This window comes from Ixodes scapularis, unplaced genomic scaffold (assembly GCF_016920785.2).
Source record: "Ixodes scapularis isolate PalLabHiFi unplaced genomic scaffold, ASM1692078v2 PGA_scaffold6__148_contigs__length_123643588, whole genome shotgun sequence".
NCBI classification, from domain to species: Eukaryota; Metazoa; Arthropoda; class Arachnida; order Ixodida; family Ixodidae; genus Ixodes; species Ixodes scapularis.
In genome coordinates, this window is record NW_024609881.1 from 72,217,520 (window position 1) to 72,221,064 (window position 3,545).

The window sequence follows — 3,545 nt, forward strand, 5'->3', positions numbered from 1 at the left end:
TAAAGTGACCAGACGTCCCGATTTAAGCGGGACAGGTCCCGATTTAAGCGGGACAGGTCCCGCTATTCCGGCCGTGGTCACGCTGTCCCACCAGCTTGCTTGTGGGACGCTGTTTTGTCCCACTTTTGCTCCTCGAACCGCGGATAGATGAAAGATTCGGTTAAATGAAAGGATCGCACCGGTGAGAGGGTGTTTACTCTGATCAAGGAACAAGATATGCTCGACAGAGAAGATGCTGAAGGTTAATTGGCGTATGAGATGTGAACAGTACTATGAACATAGTACACAAAATAAATACATTAATACTAAAGGAATATTCCAACTAAATTGTTGCGTTTTTGAAGACCTTTATTCAACTGCCACCCTCCAGCACCGCTCGTGCCGAGTACAACTCTGAAGTCCCATACGCACCAGGTTTTCTTTTGCCCGGCTACCGCCCCCGCGCTCGTGGTGCCCTCTGGACACCACATCTTTCCCCTCCTTTTTAAACAAACATACCCAGCTGGTAACATCCGGCCATTAACAGTAAATAGTTTAGAAAAGTCCGTCGCTTTTTTTTTTTTTTTCATTCTTCTATTAGCCTTCGAGGCTTGCGCCGATCTCGCACGGGATACCGTCGCTCTCCGTCACTATTATCTGCATCCCTGAGCGTCTCAGCATCCTGGGTGTTGCTTCTTGGCCTCGGGACTTCGGATGGTGCAGGCAAAGAGGCCTGTGGAAGGCATCTGTCGCCTGCGCTGTCTTCCGGTGTGCTGTCTGTCCAAGCCGTGGCAGACACCCCTCCCGTTTCGTCTGGACGCGACTCTGAAGGTCCGGAGTCTTGCGACGGTGCTCGGAGCAACTGGTCCTGATGCCTTCGCCATACCCGTCCCTGGGAGACTTGCACTTGGAAAGACACTGGACCAGTTTGGGCAGCGACTGTTCCTGGCTGCCACTTGTGACCACTTCGATAATCTCTGGCATAGACTTGGTCTCCTGCAGTGAAAGCCCGCTCTTGTCCTGGGTGTTGCCGCTGTGGGCGGTAGTGTGCGCTGGCCACACAGTCTGCAACCGATGGTTTCAGGAGGTCCAGTCTGGTGCGAAGATGCCGCTGTAGCATCAACTGGGCCGGAGACTCTCTTGTTGTCGGGTGCCGGGTGTTCCTGTACGATAGAAGAAAACGTGACAACCTTGTACGGAGGGGATGGCTCGAAGTTGTTTTCCGCAGATAGTTTTTCATGGTCTGAATAAACCGCTCAGCTAGTCCATTCGTAGCGGGATGGTATGGTGCAGACGTGACCTGGGCGATACCATTGTTCCTTAAGAAAGTTTGAAATTCCTCCGACACAAACTGAGGCCCATTGTCAGAAACCATGGTTGTGGGCAGACCAAACCGTGCGAAGCAATCTTGTACACACTGGATTATGACCTTTGACGTCGTAGACTCCAAGACAAACACCTCTGGCCATTTGGAGTGAGCATCCACGAGCACGAGGAACATTTTACCCATGAAAGGTCCCGCCAGATCCACATGCAGTCTCTCCCATGGACGTGTCGGCCATGCCCAAGGGTGCAGGGGAGCAGCGGACGGATTGTTTCGGTGCCGCTGACACATGGTACACCCTCCAATTTCCCTCTCAATGTCTTTATCCAGGGATGCCCACCAAACATAGCTCCTAGCCATTTCCTTAGTGCGCACGATGCCATAATGGTCCCCATGAAGTTCTTCTAGGACCCTTTTCTGCAGGGTCTTCGGAATCACCACTCGTAAACCCCACATGAGGCATCCTTGGTGGAGTGACAGCTCATTGCGGCGTACGTGGAAGGGTGCATACTCTGGATCGGTTGGCTTGCGTTCTGGGCCCCAACCATGCTTTACTCTTTCCACGATCTGACTTAGGAGGGGGTCTCTGGACGTCACCCGTGCAATGTCTTTACATCTAAGAGGTACATTGTCGAAGTACTCACAGTAGAAGACGAACGTTTCGTCGACGGCGTCTGTGTTGGGGTTGTCCGTTGCTTTTGGGAGTCTTGACAAGCAGTCTGCATTGGCATTTTCCTCGGAAGACCGGTGGACGATGGTGTAGCGGTGTGCGGCTAGCTGACAGGCCCACCTCTGGAGCCTCGCTGCTGTCATTGTAGGGATCCCGGTCGTTGGGCCTAGGATTTTCTGTAAGGGAGCGTGGTCAGTGATCAGCGTGAAGTGATAGCCATACAAATAGTAGTGGAATCTTCTTATTCCAAAGATGATAGCTAGGCCTTCTTTTTCTAACTGAGAATAATTCTTCTCGTGCTCAGTCAGGGTCCTCGAAGCAAAAGCAACTGGCCGCTCTGTTCCATCTTCAAACGCATGGGACAGGACTGCCCCTACTCCATACGCCGATGCATCGCATGCCAGTATAATGGGTCGACGCGGGTCAAAATATGTCAGGACAGGTGCCGACGTCACCAGCTTCTTAAGCGAATCAAAGGAGTCCTGACAGTCTGTGCTCCATTCCCATGCAGCCTTCTTCTGCAGTAGACGATTCAGAGGATACACGGTAGTTGCTAAGTTCGGTAGAAATTTGCCATAGTAGTTAGCAAGCCCAAGGAATGAACGCAACTCTGTCTTGTTCTTTGGAGTGGGTGCATCTCGAAGTGCTGCTGCTTTATCCTCCATGGTTCGTAGACCATCCCGACCAATCACATGACCGAGGTAGGCAACTTCCGTTTGGAAGAATTTGCACTTCTCTTTCTGAAGACGCATTCCCTTTTCTTGTAATCATGTTAAGACTGCTTTCAAGTTTTCAAAATGCTCACCCTTCGTTCTGCCAGTCACCAGGATGTCGTCCAGGTAGCAGGTGGTCTGCGGCAGCCCTTGAAGCACTTGATCCATAGTTCTTTGAAAAATGGAGGGTGCAGATGCTATGCCGAAGGGAAGACGGTTCACTTGGAACAGCCCCAACTGGGTGTTGATGGTGAGGTACTTCCGCGCTGCAGGATGCATCTCCAGCTGTAGGTAGGCTTTTGACAGGTCCAGCTTTGAGAAAAACTTCCCTCCTGCAAGCGTTGCAAACATCTCTTCTATCCTGGGGAGCGGATAGTTGTCGACCTCCAAGCACGGGTTGATTGTTGACTTGTAGTCGCCGCAGATTCTTATGTCTCCATTCTTTTTGACGACCGGCACGATGGGCGATGCAAACTCGCTGCTGTCCACCGGGGTCAGGATCCCCGCCTCCTTCAGTGCCATCAGTTCTTTAGAGACAGCTGCCTTCAGGGCGTGGGGCACTGGTCTTGGCTTGAGGAACTTTGGAGTGTGCCCACTTTTCAGCTTGAGGTGAGCTTCAAACCCCTGAAGATGGCCCAGATCGTCTGAGAACACCTGAGCAAAGTCCTTCAAAAGCGTGTCGACTTGTTCCTTGCTCCCCTTCTCCAAGCACTGGACAGCCTTGATGCTTGTCCAGTCGAGCCTCAGCACCTCCAGCCAGTCACGTCCCAAAAGCGGGGGACCCTTGAAGTCCACAATCTGCAGCGGTAACTTGTGAACCTGGTCTTGGTACTCCACTTCAACCTGTGCCTCTCCTACC

General features: G+C 52.0%; 1 protein-coding gene across 1 annotated transcript; it reads right to left on the reverse strand.

The window, feature by feature from the left end:
• Positions 1–519: 519 nt before the first annotated feature.
• LOC121838412 (uncharacterized protein K02A2.6-like) lies at positions 520–1,576 on the reverse strand. The gene has a single exon (XM_042294659.1). The coding sequence runs from the start codon at positions 1,487–1,489 to the stop codon at positions 566–568; it is 924 nt and encodes a 307-aa protein (XP_042150593.1). The 5' UTR covers positions 1,490–1,576; the 3' UTR covers positions 520–565.
• Positions 1,577–3,545: the final 1,969 nt, after the last annotated feature.

What these genes read in the sequence shown, in the direction of transcription:
- LOC121838412 (XM_042294659.1), bottom strand. Translation starts at nt 1,489, where the DNA reads ATGGGTAAAATGTTCCTCGTGCTCGTGGATGCTCACTCCAAATGGCCA.